At 33.3% G+C, this 16931-nt stretch overlaps 1 protein-coding gene across 1 annotated transcript; it reads right to left on the bottom strand.

The window, feature by feature from the left end:
• Positions 1–1388: 1388 nt before the first annotated feature.
• Positions 1389–9721, bottom strand: LOC140062014 (uncharacterized). Its single transcript, XM_072108055.1, has 4 exons — positions 9561–9721; positions 2689–2763; positions 2262–2365; positions 1389–1983 (listed from the first exon to the last, which is right to left on the bottom strand). The coding sequence occupies exons 1-4, from the start codon at positions 9719–9721 to the stop codon at positions 1511–1513; spliced, it is 813 nt and encodes a 270-aa protein (XP_071964156.1). The 3' UTR covers positions 1389–1510.
• Between the last annotated feature and the right edge of the window lie 7210 nt (positions 9722–16931).

The following is a 16931-nucleotide window of genomic DNA, read 5'->3' as shown; positions in this document are numbered from 1 at the left end:
CCGTGATTATCATTATAGTAGCTCTCTGTATTATCGTAGCTGTAACACTGATTCTACTCTGTGTTTCATATACAATCAGACAAGACAAAAAACGTAACCTTGATAACGTTGAAGGAACAGTAACACACGAAGACGCGAAATCTACGGACAACATTGCTTCCACCCCGATGGACACAAAGTCAACCGACGGTGTCTACAACATTAGCTCACAGCTCAGCGAAGATGCTGTGATACATCACAAAACGGAGGAAACTCCAACTGTAAACAATGATATGTAAATTCAGAATCTAATATAATTTATTTTACATTAGTTAACTTAACTATAGTCAATTTGAAATACTTAAATACATTGTGTAAAATGTACGGACAAAACGACCAACAAACTCAATCGAGATACATTGATATTTTACTCTACTTGTTTCATAGATAATACTCTATAATATATGTATGTTAAAAGTACAGCATTTATGCAGACAGCATACACTTGCTGATTGTTATACAGATAGCCTACATACCTATTGACAGTAGCAGAATCGGGTGTTACATTTACTGACTTATGACACCTACTGTACTGTCACTTGTTATTTCTATGAGGCTAAATAATAATAATCCTACTCTGTATTACATTGTGTCTAGTAAACAGTTTAAAATATAGGGAAACAACAATTTATCATAATTAGATTTCAATGTAACACATTATTTAGCTCATCCTGAAGATCCGAACTTAATGTAATTTAATACAAAAAAAATGTAATCACGGTTAATAACCATTAACAAAGGCCTATGTATGCCATGTTGTTGTATATCAATCGATTGAAAGTTGTTAATCCAAAAAGTGATGATAGTTATAAAATATGTTATTTGTCGTTTAGGCCGTGGGCTGAACACTGAAAAGTGGCTTAGTTTTTGAGTTTCGTGGTGACCCTCTGGCAGATACCTCATCTTTTGTAGAATTGTTCTACACATATATCATATCATAAAAACCAAACTCGCCAGTGAAAAAAGTTGCACATTAATTAATTAGAACGATTTTAAGATTATTAATTAAAAACATGCGCCCTCTATTGCCAAAATGTAAAACTCCCTATTCTTTTGCATTATACAATATCTATGTTTGCCAATAGAGGGCGCATTTTTATAAATTAAATAAGCTCACAATACTGTACCTGTCTGTATAGTAATACAGTAGTAAGACATAGCAGTACCACAGATACTGTATTATATTACATTGGAAGTTGTTGATTTTGTATCAAAACGTTATAAATTATAAAATTGAGTGGAAACGTGATTGAAAAGGATTATTTTATATCAATTTTAAAGAACAAACATAAAGATGATTTTTATGTCAATGTATTGTGTATAATAATTGTAAAATACTATAGACAACCTTTATTTATATACTCATCACATTTATTAGAGACTTGGTAACATAAATACTATATACCAAGTTACAATTATCACAAAATTAATAAATTTGACTTGGATATTGCATATATTATTACAGGATATTCTATTTGGCAAATAATGAAATTTGGTTATCTTTAATGATTATCTGCTCAATAACAGATTGACAGTACAGATCCACTTCTGGGTTTTCAGTTCGACTGTAGCGTCTACATACTCTTGTGTATTTTAAGTAGCACGATCGGTGATACTTAGCTTCAATAGCTACCAAATCTTTATCGTGGATTTTTAACAGCATTTCTTGATCCTTTTTTAGCGTTTCTGCTGTTTTTAAACATCCTCCATCAATGGTCTCACACTGCACCAACTTCTCCACTCTGCGCTTTCTTGAAATGTTGTTAGTTGCATATTGTACACGCTTACAAATAATACATATCGGTGGCAACACATGTGCACGATCAACACGTGGACGGTCTTCAGGCATCATAGATCGCAAAAGAATCTTGGAAGCTTGTGCTGTGTTGTGTTCATCACCTGCAATTTCCTCAACATTTGGACTAGGTTCCAAAACTTCTTGTGCTTTGAAAGAATAGTGTTCAATAATTAATATTTATTGCTACAGTGTCTATGTGACCAGATACTAAATTACAATGACAGTTAAAGGAGTAGGAATGAAACTAAAGGATGAATTTAGGAATAATAAAGGCAAGTTGCCGATGAATGAACACATTTTACCAGTTGAGTACAGTTATACTTTTCACAGATATTTTCTTTTCCTTTCATTTTTATTCGCTTAGATGCCTTGGCAATAGGTGCTTGACATTATTATTAATATTATTATATATTCTGAAACTTACCTTTCCACTTTAAGTCCCGTGCTTCAGCTCGTTTAATCTTAGTAATATTGCAGAAGTTGGAATAACACTCAGTGTGGTATCCAGGAATCCCACCACTTTTATTCCTACAAAAAAACAATGTAACAACACTGTGTTATTTGAATATCTAGTGTGTAGACAGTTGACAATACCAAAAGAATCGGACATTACAATCGGAATTCATAGTCTAAGGCCCTAGGCTCCGATTCGGAATTCTAGCTAGAAACTTCGCCTAGCCTAGACCTAGCCTAGGCTAGGCCCTCTAAAGTAGAGGCAAGCATAGCCTTCTTGCCTCGCTTTCGATCGGCGTTAATTTGCTTTAGCTAGCTACACTAGCGTATAAATCGATATAAAGCTATAAGCGAACAATCTAGCATAGTTTTAAAATACAGACAAAGAAAATTCTAACCTTTTTCTTGACCTAGACGTCAAACTAGCAGTGCTAGTAGACGGTCCTTCTTCGTCTTCGTCGGCGGTAGTACTACTACAGGTATATAAAATATACCAAATTGGCTAGTTGAGAATTCTCAACTATTACCGCAGTACGTCTGTACGACGAAGCCTACCGGTATAATGGGATAGGCTGATTTCCTTGTTAACTTAAATGGTCATTTAATTACTGAATTCTGATTGGTAGTAAAGGAAATTTACTGGAATCCTATTGGATGGTAAGTTGGTAGTAGGACCATGTCCATCCCATTGCAGTAATTAAGTTGAGCCACCTGCGACCATTACAATGTCCTACCATGCTAATGTAGGAGTGGGGAAATGTTATGCTTACTACTGTTTCTTTTAATAATTTAGTACAATTAATAAGAGTAAAGAATACACTTAACAATATACAACAAATAACTTTAATGAACAATGTAGTTTAACACTGTTCTCAACTATAGTCATTTTGGTATACTTGAGCGCATTGATAAAGAATAGGATAAACTTAACAATATACAACAAATAACATTAATGTACGATCCCGTTCAACACTGTTCTCAACTATAGCCATTTTGGTGTACTTGAGCACAGTGATAAAGAATAGGATAAACTTAACAATATACAACAATCAATGTACGATCCCGTTTAACACTGTTCTCAACTATAGTAATTTTTGTATACTTGAGCACAGTGATAAAGAATAGGATAAACTTAACAATATACAACAAATAACATTAATGTATGATCTCGTTTAACACTGTTCTCAACTATAGTCATTTTGGTATACTTGAGCACAGTGATAAAGAATAGGATAAACTTAACAATATACAACAAATAACATCAATGTACGATCCCGTTGAACACTGTTCTCAACTATAGTCATTTTGGTATACTAGAGCACAGTAATAAAGAATAGGATAAACTTAACAATATACAACAAATAACATTAATGTATGATCCCGTTTAACACTGTTCTCAACTATAATAATTTTGGTATACTTGAGCACAGTGATAAAGAATAGGATAAACTTAACAATATACAACAAATAACATTAATGTACGATCCCGTTTAACACTGTTCTCAACTATAATTTTGGTATACTTGAACACAGTGATAAAGAATAGGATAAACTTAACAATATAAACAAATAACATTAATGTACGATCCCGTTTAACACTGTTCTCAACTATAGTCATTTTGGTATACTTGAGCACAGTGATAAAGAATAGGATAAACTTAATAATATACATAAAAAAACATTAATGTACGACACGATTCCATTTAACACTGTTATCAACTATAGTCATTTTGGTATACTTGAGCACAGTGATAAAGAATAGGACAATCTTAACAATATACAACAAATAACATTAATGTACGATCCAGTTTAACACTGTTCTCAACTATAGTCATTTTGGTATACTTGAGCACAGTGATAAAGAATAGGATAAACTTAACAATATACAACAAATAACATTAATGTACGATCCCGTTTACCACTGTTCTCAACTATAGTCATTTTGGTATACTTGAGCACAATATACAACAAATAACATTAATGTACACGATCCCGTTTAACACTGTTCTCAACTATAGTCATTTTGGTATACTTGAGCACAGTGATAAAGAGGATAAACTTACCAATATACAACAAATAACATCAATGTACGATCCCGTTTAACACTGTTCTCGACTATAGTAATTTTGGTATACTTGTTGAGCACAGTGATAAAGAATAGGATAGACTAAATTTTTATTCAATAAAACATTCAAATCTTTCCTCATTTCTAAATATTAATGTTTTCCCCTGGTGATGTGTGTTCGGGTGTGTCTGTGCATGTTCTGTTTGTGTTGTGATTCGTGTCCTGTAAGTTTGTTCTGTACCTGTGTGTTTGTTGTTCTGTCTAACTTATTTATTACTTCATTGTGTGGGCTTCCACATCACAGGCTTGCCTTTCATGGATTGCCATCTTTTTTTCCACATGTTGCTGTTCTTTTTATATAAGGTATTATTTGAAGTTATCAATATTTAAAAAAAAATTAAATTATTTATTTATTTATATATAATTTACACAGTGCTATGCAACACAATTGATTTGTATATATGTATGTGTGTGTGTGTATGTATATAGCTCTGCTTACTTTTCTGGCTGTTTACTTTATCGTTTTGATTTAGTTTTTCGCTTTTTTTGTATCTCCATTGAGATCCAGCCACTGATACCCACAGCATTGTCATTTTTTTCAGTAATTTGCCTTTGGATTTATATATATTTGTATATATATATTTATATGTTCTTTGCCTGATTTGTTTATATATAAATATTGTATATTTATATATATATGTAACTGAAAATAGTCTATATAGGCTATATATTTATATTATATTTCCTCATCTTTATCGTTTCAAATTAATTAATTAACATTTCAGTATATCGCCGGGCTGTTTAGAATTAATGTTTATTGTCTGATGAATTTGTGTGTATGTATGTATGTATATATGTATATGTGTGTATGTGTATGTATATATATATATATATATATTCATATATATATATGTGTGTGTGTACATATATACATATATATATAAATAAATAAAATAATTAAATTAATGTTAATGTTCTTTGCCTGATCTGTTTATATATATGAATATGTATGTTTATATATGTGTGTAACTAAAAATAGTCTATATAGGCTATATATTTATATTATATTTCCTCATCTTTATCGTTTCAAATTAATTAATTAAAATTTCAGTATATCACCGGGCGGTTTAGAACTAATGTTCTTTGCCTGTCGTGTTTATATATTATATTAATGAAATGTATTATTTGTAACTCGTACTTACTTTTTTTTAATACCTTATTCATTTGTTTTATTATTGATTGAAAGAAAGAAAATAAATGTTTACGTTGAATTGAATTGACTTAACAATATACAACAAATAACATTAATGTACGATCCCGTTTAACGCTGTTCTCAACTATAGTCATTTTGGTATACTTGAGCACAGTGGTAAAGAATAGGATAAACTTAACAATATACAACAAATAACATCAATGTACGATCCCGTTTAACACTGTTCTCAACTATAGTCATTTTCATATACTTGAGCACAGTGATAATATGAAAAACATAATAACACTATAATATTTTTAGATGAATATGACGCGGACACGTACATGTTCATAAGTAATTGATATAAATCGACTTTAAAAGTGGAATTAACACCAATGATTGTAGATAAATATGACGTGAATTGCACGTACATTATGTTGATGAGTATAGTATATTGATATAAATCGCCTTTAAAATTGAAATAACACTAATATTTGTAGATGAATATGACGTGGACACGTACATATATTGATGAGTATTGATATAAATCGACTTTTAAAAGTGAAATAACACTAATATTTGTAGATGAATATGACGTGGACACGTACGGTACATAATGTTGATGAGTATATATTGATATAAATCGACTTTTAAAAGTGAAATAACACTATTGATTGTAGATGAATATTTTATTTATGAACATTTATTGTTGAGTAGGCCTATATTGATATAAATCGACTTTTAAAAGTGAAATAACACTATTAGTTGTACATTATTGATCATATATGAATATGACGTGAATTGCATGTACATATGTTGATGAGTAGGCCTATAGGCCTATTGATATAATTGACTTCGAAACGTGAAATAACACTGATTTGTAAATGAATATGACGTGGACAAATACATTTATTGATGAGTATATTGATAAATCTTCTAAAAGTGAAATAACACTAATATTTATAGATGAATATGACGTGGACACGTACATATGTTGATGAGTATATTGATATAAATCGACTTTTAAAAGTGGAATTAACACTATTGATTGTAGACATGAATTGCACGTACATATGTTGATGAGTATATTGATATAAATCGACTAAACGTTAAATAACACTATCTTGTCCAAGTACCCTCACTTGCACTGATGAAGGGCGAGTGTTGCCCGAAAACTCTGCTAACTTTTCTGGCTGTTTTACTTTATCGTTTTGATTTAGCTTTTTGCTTCTTTTTTTGTGTCTCCATTGAGACCACAGCATTGTTATTATTTCAGTATTTTGCCTTTGGATTTACTAATATTAAAAGTGAAATAACACTAATGACTGTAGATGATATGACATTTATGTTGATGTATATATTTTTGTATATATAATATGCACACGTACATACGTTGATGGGTATTGATATAAATAGATTTTTAAAAGTACGGTAATAGACACTTTATTTGTAGATGAATATGATATGGACAAGTTGCAATAAATTCTATCGTTATATCGTATGTTGATGAGTATTGATATAAATCGACTTTTTTAAAGTGGAATAACACTAAAATGTATAGATGGATATGGCCTCAACAAGTATTGTATTAAGCGGTATATTGATAGACTTCATACCTGTAATGTCAATGAAATCTGGCAACAAGAATTGTGTTTGATCCTCCTAATAGTATTCTAATAATCTTGGTTTGTAAAGGAGGCATAAAAAATCTAAACGCATAGCCAGGGGAGGGGTTGGAGTTTCGAACAAACTCCCCTGTGCCCGTCCTACGATTTTTGTGAACTTTTTAGTAGCGTGCAAACGCGACTCTACAGCTCACTCTGTCGGTCGGTCGGTCGGTAAACACCAACTCAAATTTGAGCACGCGACTGCAGCCATGTATAGGCCTATGTCCTGTTTATACCAGAAATCAGCAGTGAAAGTATATGTAAATAATGTGTGTTAATATAGAATTATTTTTTTTATTTAATAAATAGTATTAAAGTTGATCTTATTCTTTATCTGTGATTAATTATACTCAAATGACTATAGTTTATAACAGTATTAAACGGGATCGTACATTAATGTTATTTGTTATATATTGTTAAGTTTATCCTATTCTTTATCACTGTGCTCAAGTATACCAAAATGACTATAGTTGAGAACAGTGTTAAACGGGATCATACATTAATGTTATTTGTTGTATATTGTTAAGTTTATCCTATTCTTATCACTGTGCTCAAGTATACCAAAATGACTATAGTTGAGAACAGTGTTAAACGGGATCGTACATTAATGTTATTTGTTGTATATTGTTAACTTTATCCTATTCTTTATTACTGTGCTCAAGTATACCAAAATGACTATAGTTGAGAACAGTGTTAAACGGGATCGTACATTAATGTTATTTGTTGTATATTGTTAAGTTTATCCTATTCTTTATCACTGTGCTCAAGTATACCAAAATGACTATAGTTGAGAACAGTGTTAAACGGGATCGTACATTAATGTTATTTGTTGTATATTGTTAAGTTTATCCTATTCTTATCACTGTGCTCAAGTATACCAAAATGACTATAGTTGAGAACAGTGTTAAACAGGATCGTACATTAATGTTATTTGTTGTATATTGTTAAGTTTATCCTATTCTTATCACTGTGCTCAAGTATACCAAAATGACTATAGTTGAGGAACAGTGTTAAACGGGATCGTACATTGATGTTTTTTGTTGTATATTGTTAAGTTTATCCTATTCTTTATCACTGTGCTCAAGTATACCAAAATGACTATAGTCGAGAATAGTGTTAAACGGGATCGTACATTGATGTTATTTGTTGTATATTGTTAAGTTTATCCTATTCTTTATCACTGTGCTCAATTATACCAAAATGACTATAGTTGAGAACAGTGTTAAACTGGATCGTACATTAATGTTATTTGTTGTATATTATTATCCTATTCTTTATCACTGTGCTCAAGTATACCAAAATGACTATAGTCGAGAACAGTGTTAAACTGGATCGTACATTAATGTTATTTGTTGTATATTGTTAAGTTTATCCTATTCTTTATCACTGTGCTGCTCAAGTATACCAACATGACTATAGTCGAGAACAGTGTTAAACTGGATCGTACATTAATGTTATTTGTTGTATATTGTTAAGTTTATCCTATTCTTTACTACTGTGCTCAAGTATACCGAAATGACTATAGTTGAGAACAGTGTTAAACGGGATCGTACATTAATGTTATTTGTTGTATATTGTTAAGTTTATCCTATTCTTTATCACTGTGCTCAAGTAGGCCTATACCAAAATGACTATAGTTGAGAACAGTGTTAAACGGGATCGTACATTAATGTTATTTGTTGTATATTGTTAAGTTTATCCTATTCTTATCACTGTGCTCAAGTATACCAAAATGACTATAGTTGAGAACAGTGTTAAACGGGATCGTACATTATTTGTTGTATATTGTTAAGTTTATCCTATTCTTATCACTGTGCTCAAGTATACCAAAATTACTATAGTTGAGAACAGTGGTAAACTGGATCGTACATTAATGTTATCCTTTGCTTTACTGTGCTTTGATTTGATGAGCAAGTTTGGTTGCCCCGCCCCCATATGCTGCCTACTAAATTAGGATTCCCTAGCTTTTCTATAAAAATTTAAGTACCCACAATGCACGTTATACGGAAGTCATAGTCTTGTAAAATACAGACACAATAGTTTTTATCGTATTGTTTTCATTTAAATATCACTAAGATTGTCTTAAACTACAAACAACTAAAATTAGTGAAGGTATGGAAGTGTTTCTAAATATTTACTACTGGTAGTATTAATACAATTTGGATTATATCATTTTCCAGAAAGGTAGAAAAAAACATAAAATAGTTGAGAATTCTCAACTAGCCAGGATGGTATAGGAAATATAGCTCACTACTACTAGGAGTAGTGTTAGTGGCCTCATATTCTTCGAATTAACACGAAGGATGATGCAATTTTACTTTTCAGGGCAATTCAGAACCTTCCAACGTGAGCAGCATTCTTTGAATTTCTTTGAATTTCGCATAACCTTTCCCAGTTAATTTTATTAGTTTTTCTTTGGAATTTGATACGTGCATACAGCAATAATCTGGAGTATTTTCCTCATCTTCTTCCTCTAAAAACGTTTGTTTATCATCCGACGCAGCCATGTTTCTGTATTGACGCGATGAACCGAGCCACACGGCTGTGTTAAAACGTTTCTCATTGGATGAGATTGTTTCTCACATATGAGAGGTTAATTGTGATTGGTCCAACCGTTGGTATTTAACTGTTGATTTTTCTTCGTAATTTATCGTTTTTTATTAAAACTGTTTATTTAAGACGATGGCGAGTTGGTGTTTTATGTTTTAAATTTTATTTTACAACTTTATATATAAAAACTTGGTAGCTGCCAGGGGTGGCACCACGACAAGTCACAATTTTGAGCATCAGCCCACGGTCTAGTTGGTTGGATTTCATTGCGGGTAAGGTTAAGTGACGTAACCCTTTCTATAATCCATGTTCTTTGTACTCGTAACGTCAGCTAAGCGTCTCCCCATCGTAAAGTCGCCCACAGTTTTATTTCGGAAGTGCCGCCGCTAGTAGTAGGCCTACGCTGTTTTAATCATATAGCGGTTGCGTTTGATATCGATTGCGTTGTTACTTTGGTCGCGCTAAATGTCGTATACATTATAATGTTTATCCTATTATAGGCCTATACATAATTTGTGTTTTAATTTTTATTTTACAGGTTTTAGGCCTAATGGAGTGATGTGCTTTTTAAAAATCATTAAAAAATAGTCCCTTGTTTGAAAGTTCTAAAAAGAGTTCGAAAAGATTATCCCTGATTTATAGTTTCGAAAATGTTAATTTAATATGATTTTAAAATTACCAGAGCCACAATTACGAATCTTTCTTCAACCTACGCGTGGATACCAGCTCATTTTTTAGGATAATATAATAAGTGTATAAATAGTAGGCCTTCGTATATTTACAGTAGTTAAAACAATAACAGCGTTGTAAGACAATAAATGTTTTATAGGCTACTTATTGATGATTTTGCATTTATTGACAAGTTATGTGCCTATAGTTATTTAATTTTAATTATGACTTTTCAAAATAAAGAAATAAAAAAAAGGGGATTTCTTCGCCGATATGATCGTTTTACACATGCAGGTATATTAGTAAAATTAAAACGCTACATTTTGACCATGGAAAAACCATCGTACAGTATGATTATCGTGTGCGTGTTTTTTAAAAAGGGGAATCCCCGACGGGCAGCAGAAAGACGTAGCAGCTGTGAGAAGGAAACAGATACCAGAAGGAGCAGCTCCGATTGGTTTCAGAGAATGTTCAGATTGCGAGTCGCTTTTTATTCAACAGCAGAATGATCATTTTACTGAAGAAATTCTTTTCAACCCTTTTGGTTATAGAACATTCTAATTATCATGCCTAATAAATATCCTCATATCGGGTGTTTATTTAATTTTAATAAACAAGACAGTGAAGAGGCACGGAATAATACGTACACGGACGTACGACGAATACACATGCACGTCATCATTTACGTTATAAATACAAAAATCAATTATTAATATAGGCCTAATAATAATAAATATTCATCGACCAAAGTAAAAATAATCTAGATCGTATAACATCATTTTATCGCGACCAAAATTAAACACCACCGATTTCGAACGCGACTGATATCAGCGTAAAACTCCGACGGGGTTTCCCCATCTTCAGATGGTGCGTTGTAGTGCGACAACGGCGGAGTAATTACGGGGTTTCCCTCTGGTGAGAGCTAGCACGTTAGTGCGACCGCGGAGTGATTAGTTGGGGGCTTCCTCTCTGATTATTGGGGAGCGTGCCGATCGTGTGACCTGAGACTACATGGCGGGGCTTCCCCTTTTATGCCTACACGTTCCGTGTTATTTTGTGTATCATTGCGACATTTTACGCACTTTTAAACCATTTTTTAACGTTTTGGGGCGACTTTGCGATGGGGCGACTTTGTGTTGGGGCGACTTTGCGATGGGGCGACTTTGCGTTGGGGCGACTTTGCGATGGGGCGACTTTGCAATGGGGCGACTGTGTCAGGGCGACTTTGTTTTGGGGCGACTTTGCGATGGGGCGACTGTGTATGGGGCGACTTTGTATGGGGCGACTTTGCGATGGGGCGACTTGACTAGCATCCATTGCAAATGGTAACAAAACAGAACCAGTCATTTATGCTACAGAAACCACGTTATAAACATCAACACATGCCTACAGATGTTAAACATGAATAAGTGTGTGTATATTATTGCACAACTGGCAATGGGCCTAATCACGTTATCGCCGTTAACGTTTGGTGTTATCCTAGACGAAGGACCGCGTGATATTGTCGCAAATATTAACGATACAGTTATGCTTTCATGCCGAGTAAGAGAACTCATTTCAGGAGAGAACATTGTTTGGCGTCACGTGGACTCAAGTTCCTACCTTACATTAGGTTTGAGTATTTTTACTACAGACCCTCGAAAGAGAAGTCGGTACAGTGTAATTACACAAGATTACATCGATGCAACTGGCAACTCGGTTTACATTTTCAACTTACAAATGATTGACTTGCAAGTCATCGATCAGGGAGAGTATATTTGCGGGTATATTAGAAACAACGGAGAGTTTGATGATTTCGGCATGACAGCCAAGGCGAGGGTTACTGTGTTGTTATTACCAATATGTGGCGTAAACTATTTTGGACGGAGAAGTCGACCCAGAGCAGGAGAAGTCGTTAATCTGCAGTGTTCTGTGAATGGAGATCAGATGCCTGTTCCAACTTATAAATGGTCAGCACCATCTCGCATAATAGATCAATCACGGTTTTCCCCACCAACTACCAGGTCATTGACACGTTTGACTATTCAAGAATCTGATGAAAATTTGGTGTTTACTTGCAACGCAACTACTGAGTTCCAATCGGCAACCTGTGAAGTGGTTCCATTCCCTCAACCACCCGATGTACGCTTAATCCAAATTGGAACATTTGCAGAAGGGGAAAATGTTACGTTTATTTGTGACGCCATTGGCCAACAGCCTATGACTTATTCATGGACCAGAGTAGGCCTTAATGTTCTTGTAGAACAGCGTTTTTCAAGAGAGGAAAATGATAAAATATTGCACATATTTGACATCAAAGAAGAAGATAATAACACTGCTGTAGAATGTGAAGCATCTTATATAGCATTAGACATGTCTAACTCTGCTTCTCAAGTACTAGTTTTATTAGACGAGGTGCTACCAGATTCGACAACACCTGATTCTGACGACGGCGGTGATATACAGGACAAAAAACCGACGATTCGTCACTAGATACAGCCGTGATTATCATTATAGTAGCTCTCTGTATTATCGTAGCTGTAACACTGATTCTACTCTGTGTTTCATATACAATCAGACAAGACAAAAAACGTAACCTTGATAACGTTGAAGGAACAGTAACACACGAAGACGCGAAATCTACGGACAACATTGCTTCCACCCCGATGGACACAAAGTCAACCGACGGTGTCTACAACATTAGCTCACAGCTCAGCGAAGATGCTGTGATACATCACAAAACGGAGGAAACTCCAACTGTAAACAATGATATGTAAATTCAGAATCTAATATAATTTATTTTACATTAGTTAACTTAACTATAGTCAATTTGAAATACTTAAATACATTGTGTAAAATGTACGGACAAAACGACCAACAAACTCAATCGAGATACATTGATATTTTACTCTACTTGTTTCATAGATAATACTCTATAATATATGTATGTTAAAAGTACAGCATTTATGCAGACAGCATACACTTGCTGATTGTTATACAGATACATACCTATTGACAGTAGCAGAATCGGGTGTTACATTTACTGACTTATGACACCTACTGTACTGTCACTTGTTATTTCTATGAGGCTAAATAATAATAATCCTACTCTGTATTACATTGTGTCTAGTAAACAGTTTAAAATATAGGGAAACAACAATTTATCATAATTAGATTTCAATGTAACACATTATTTAGCTCATCCTGAAGATCCGAACTTAATGTAATTTAATACAAAAAAAATGTAATCACAGTTAATAACCATTAACAAAGGTATGCCATGTTGTTGTATATCAATCGATTGAAAGTTGTTAATCCAAAAAGTGATGATAGTTATAAAATATGTTATTTGTCGTTGGTTGGATTTCATTGCGGGTAAGGTTAAGTGACGTAACCCTTTCTATAATCCATGTTCTTTGTACTCGTAACATCAGCTAAGCATCTCCGATATTGCGAATGGTAACAAAACAGAACCAGTCATTTATGCTACAGAAACCACGTTATAAACATCAACACATGTTAAACATGAATAAGTGTGTGTATATTATTGCACAACTGGCAATGGGCCTAATCACGTTATCGCCGTTAACGTTTGGTGTTATCCTAGACGAAGGACCGCGTGATATTGTCGCAAATATTAACGACACAGTTCTGCTTTCATGCCGAGTAAGAGAACTGCTTTCAGGAGAGAGTATGGTTTGGCGTCATGAGGACTCTAATTCATATATTACATTAAATGTGTCCATTTTCTCTACCGACCCCCAAAAGCGATTTCGTTACGAGGTAATTATACAAGAGTATATTGATGAATTTAATGAAGCAGTTTACGTATACAGCTTACAAATAAATAAAATGCAATTCATCGATCAAGGGGAGTACATTTGTGGATACTCTAGAGCTGGAAATACTGAATTTTACACGTTTGGAATGGACGACAAGGCAAGGTTGTCAGTGTGGTTTCAACCTGTATGTGACGTAAATTATTTTGGACGGAGAAGTCCACCAGTAGCAGGTGATAATGTTAGTCTACATTGTTTTTTAAATGAAGATCAACAACCTGGTCCAATTAGGCCTAATGTATGGTCGGCACCATCTCGCGTGATTAAACAACCTTCATCTTCTGCAGTTTATAATACAACTAATTATGCTACTAATTTGACTATTAAAGATTCCGATGAAAATTTGGTGTTCACGTGCGATGTAACTACTGATTTGCAATCGGCGTCTTGTGAAGTGGTCCCTTTCCCTCAACCTCCCGATGTACGCTTAATCAAAATTGGAACGCCCATCGAAGGCGGAAATGTTTCATATAACTGTAGCGCCGTAGGCCAACAACCGTTGAATCTGACATGGACATTAGGCGTCAATATTATTCTTGAACGTCGTTATTCAACAGAAAATAGCACATTGCACATTTTGAACATCCAAGAAAAAGATAATAACACTGCTGTAAAATGTAAAGCGTCTTATAGAGCATTAGATATATCCAACACTGCCTCTCAAGTTTTAGTTTTGTTAGATGAGGTGCTACCAGGTTCGACAAAACCTGATTCCGACGACGGCGGTGATACAGGACAAAATGCCGACAACGATTCGTCACTAGATACAGCCGTGATTATCATTATAGTTGCACTCTGTATCATCGTAGCTGTAACACTGATTCTACTCTGTGTTTCATATACAATCAGACAAGACAAAAAACGTAACCTTGACAGCGTTGAAGGAACAGTAACACACGAAGACGCGAAATCTACGGACAACATCGCCGCCGCCCCGATGGACACAAAGTCAACCGACGGTGTCTACAACATTAGCTCACAGCTCAACGAAGATGCCGTGATAGAGCAAAATAATTAAATAAACTCTTGCTAATAATAATATGTAAATAAAGAATATTTATATTATTTTTGTTATATGCCTACTAAAATCAAAGCTCAATTTATTCATATAAATATTAAATAATATACGTATCGCGAAACGACTATTACGAAGAGCAGAGGTCAATTTGTAATACCAAAATTAATCAAGTTTAATAACGTTGTATGCCTATTAAGCTCTGTCTCACGATCAAACTTTGATAATGAAGACAGAGCTTTATAAAGTTCGTTGAACTGGTCAAAGACTAAACAACTTTAATTCTGATCGAATCTGATTTATTTTATATTACCAGCGACATTAATTTCATTTTTATCAATTTGTTTGTAAAATTTATAATTTTTTTATTTAAACGTAATTTAAATAATAATATCTACTCCTAATTTTATTTATTGTATTTTATTCATAAATATTGTTTTATAGTCTCAGAATTGTTTATTTTTAAAATATATAATTTTTGTAAAATTAGAGTATGTTTAGTAATATGCCAAAATAAATAGCAACCAAATGTATATGTAATAATGATGATCTTATAATTAATCAACAATAGCATGATCCTCACTAATATCATTTAAAAACCAAACAGAACGGTTACGTCATTTTGAACAACATTGACGTCATGCTACTTGAGTTACACTGATTTGCAAAAGTTCCCTCCATTTTCTGGAGATTGTGATTTATCTAGATTTTATTAAAATATATTTTTACTCAGTATTTATAATGTTTAGTATTTTGTATTGAAATGTGTTTGTTTTATATACTACACGTGACTCCCGTTGATATTAACTATTAATCGTATTATCGAGAAACTTCCGAATAACACTGTTAAATCAGGGAAAAGTGAAATTTCATTCACTGGTTACATCTAATACACGATAACTGTTTGACCTATTTTTTTTTTCTTCTCGCGCTCGTGCATACGGACCCATCACCATCATACTGTTGCTGTGAAACAATGGAATGGATACGTGGATATTTTAAAGTACATTATGCTTATTTTGGAGTTTCCCTGTGTACCCTGTTTTGGATCTGTGGCTACACCACATGACACAAATATAGACAACTAATTAGTAAATAAAAAAATGAGGCATGTAGGTCTAGTACGATGCAGTTTGCATGATAAATAAATACAGTAGTTGTTATGTCATGGCGACCAACATATCTAACGTATTTAATAACCACAATTTTCAATTGCATATTGATACACAAACAACAACAACAAAGAATACAAAGAAGGCTTACTTCCCACTTATAGTACATATTATCAACAACAATATAAGCAGAGGATATTAAAGTCTTATGTTCATTATATAATCAGCATTGTTGTATTCCTGAGTGGGATGTTGATTTGTTACAAGATTCCTACTGACACATACTGACTTATACGTGTTGTTGGTGTAAACAAATAATATCGCTTTATAATAAAAAACAGCAGTACACTTCTGTAAAAAAAAATAATTTCACTTATAAAAAGACAAAAGAAACGGTTAATTTTAACCAAAAACCATTGTCTGACAGACAATAATATAAGTATGTTTTGCTTTAAATTACATTTTTTCAAGGTAAATACTTTTTTTTTCGATCCAGTGTTTGGTCAAAGTGAATAATTATTACGTGACATTAAAATGGCATATCCAACCAACA

This window comes from Antedon mediterranea, chromosome 11 (assembly GCF_964355755.1).
Source record: "Antedon mediterranea chromosome 11, ecAntMedi1.1, whole genome shotgun sequence".
In the NCBI taxonomy this organism is placed as follows: domain Eukaryota; kingdom Metazoa; phylum Echinodermata; class Crinoidea; order Comatulida; family Antedonidae; genus Antedon; species Antedon mediterranea.
This window is presented reverse-complemented; position numbering and strand designations above follow the sequence as displayed.

Excerpts from the sequence above, each read along its gene's own strand:
- LOC140062014 (XM_072108055.1), bottom strand. The coding sequence starts at position 9,721 with ATGGCTGCGTCGGATGATAAACAAACGTTTTTAGAGGAAGAAGATGAG. Across the intron at positions 2,366-2,688 it reads ACGTCTAGGTCAAGAAAAAG|GAATAAAAGTGGTGGGATTC; the intron begins GTTAGAATTTTC and ends GTTTTTTTGTAG. Across the intron at positions 1,984-2,261 it reads ACGGGACTTAAAGTGGAAAG|CACAAGAAGTTTTGGAACCT; the intron begins GTAAGTTTCAGA and ends ATTCTTTCAAAG.